The 2,097-nt window shown below is 46.3% G+C and overlaps 1 protein-coding gene across 1 annotated transcript; it reads left to right on the forward strand.

Annotated features, from left to right (window-relative positions):
• The first annotated feature begins 229 nt into the window (after positions 1-229).
• On the forward strand, positions 230-1,847 carry LOC125548690 (putative H/ACA ribonucleoprotein complex subunit 1-like protein 1). Its single transcript, XM_048712244.1, has 4 exons — positions 230-460; positions 558-706; positions 1,059-1,174; positions 1,543-1,847. The coding sequence occupies exons 1-4, from the start codon at positions 307-309 to the stop codon at positions 1,694-1,696; spliced, it is 573 nt and encodes a 190-aa protein (XP_048568201.1). The 5' UTR covers positions 230-306; the 3' UTR covers positions 1,697-1,847.
• The last annotated feature ends 250 nt before the right edge of the window (positions 1,848-2,097 follow it).

The following is a 2,097-nucleotide window of genomic DNA, read 5'->3' on the forward strand; positions in this document are numbered from 1 at the left end:
GTACTATTCCGTAATTTCTTTATTGTATAGTCTAAATTTATTCTTAGTTACTATAAGCCTCTATGGAGGCCAATGGGTCAAAACGTTATCTCTGTCATCAGTATAAAAAAAATTAAGAGAAACAAAACGAGCGACCAATATCTTGCTATATATGGGCCGAAATGAGTATTGGGCCCATATTGGACTTCATGGGCCCAGGTATGGCCTCCTCCACTAAAACCCTAACAAACCCCTCACCCCTCACCCCTCGTCGCCGAAACCCTTCATCGCCCCCGCCCCCGCCCCCGCCGCCAAACACCCATCGCCATGCGGCCACCGAGAGGCGGCGGAGGTTTCCGCGGACGCGGCGGCGACCGAGGTGGCCGCTTCGCTGGAGGCGGCCGCGGCGGCGGCGGCAGGGGCCGCTTCGGTGGAGGCGGCGGCGGGTTTCGCGACGAGGGCCCTCCTGCCGAGGTCGTCGGTGCGTGGTTTCTTTCAAGTCCTAACTGTCCGAGCCCTTTCTTTTCGAGGCTCCGGTGAGTTTGATGTCTCTTGTTTTTTGTTTGTTTATTATGCAGAGGTGTCGACGTTCCTGCACGCCTGCGAGGGGGACGCGGTAACGAAGCTGACGAACGAGAAGGTGCCCTACTTCAACGCGCCCATATACCTCCAGAACAAGACCCAGATCGGCAAAGTCGACGAGATCTTCGGCCCCATCAACGAATCAGTAACCGCTTACTTCCCCTCATCAGCAATATAGTGCCTGCAAAGTTTTGACCAACTGGTCCATCTGTTGTTAGGCAGGATTTTTTGCTCGGTTGAAGCTAGCAGTTTACCACTTCAAATTTAGAGTCTTGAATCTCAAGGCATGTGAGAACTGAGTTTGGTTCTCCATTTAGTACAGTTGAAAATGTTTGTTTTGGCTGTGTGGCAATGCCGTAGCGTGTTTGATATTTAGGTGCAACTTTTAAGATGACTGAATGCCTTGCCTGATTGTTTTTTTACCTCTGTTGTTATCATTGCTCTAAATTTTAGGTCTGCTCACGCTGCATATCTTATAAGTTTTGTATTGTCTGTAGTATTTCTCGGTCAAGATGTTCGAGGGAGTCATTGCAACATCTTACAATGAAGGTGACAAGTTCTTCATTGACCCCATGAAGCTGCTGCCCCTCTCACGCTTCCTGCCACAGCCAAAGTAATGATCTGTTTACTTGTCATTTCTTTTGCATTATTTACTCTTCAGTCTTGAATATGGAACTTAGCAACATGTCTTTTCATGGCTAACTCTTATTCAGTTCGTAGTGTATTGATAAGTTTGAACTGACTACGTTCTTCAAACTTGAAACCAGCAGTGTCAAAACTCTTGCAGACAGTCTCTGTGAAAGAGGTTATAGGATTTTCCTAAGTCAAAACTTTGTTAAGTTTGACCAAGTCTATATAAAAATATCAGCAGCATTCTTAGCATTAGTATGAAACGAAGGGAGTACCATTAGTGTACCACTAGTTACAGCTTGGTAACTTGTTAGCTGTTTGATAGTCTTTTGCTTTGCTTGTTGTATGCAGGGGCTCGACTCCAAGAGGTGGTGGTCGCGGTGGAAGAGGTGGTGGTCGTGGTGGATTTGGTGGCCGTGGTGGATTCCGTGGAAGAGGTGCACCAAGGGGTCGCGGACCTCCCAGGGGTGGAGGGCGTGGTTTCAGAGGACGAGGCAGATTCTAGGATGTAGTTTTAAGTTTGCTCTTTGTTGAAACATGATGCTCTACATTATCTGTTCAGCTGGAAACATTATGTTAAGTCAGCTGTGAGCGCACTTTGTGTGGGAGTTGATTCAATATTTGTATGAATAAAATGTTGTCAAGTGTTGAGTTAATGTTGGTGTATCAGAATTACTTGTAGAGGTGCTTATATAGTGATAACATTATCTGATTAGTATGCCGCAATTTGGTGATGCGATATCAGTGTGTGTGTACAAGTAGTTTTACATGCTGTCCTGATGCGCCGGCCTGGTTGCCTTATGTGCAATCATCATCAACGGAGCCGTCGTCATCATCTAAGTGTGGCGTGTAATTTTAAGACAGCAACAATTTTATGAGTGACATCTAATATCTGTGATCCACCAC

Source organism: Triticum urartu, chromosome 3 (assembly GCF_003073215.2).
Source record: "Triticum urartu cultivar G1812 chromosome 3, Tu2.1, whole genome shotgun sequence".
In the NCBI taxonomy this organism is placed as follows: Eukaryota; Viridiplantae; Streptophyta; class Magnoliopsida; order Poales; family Poaceae; genus Triticum; species Triticum urartu.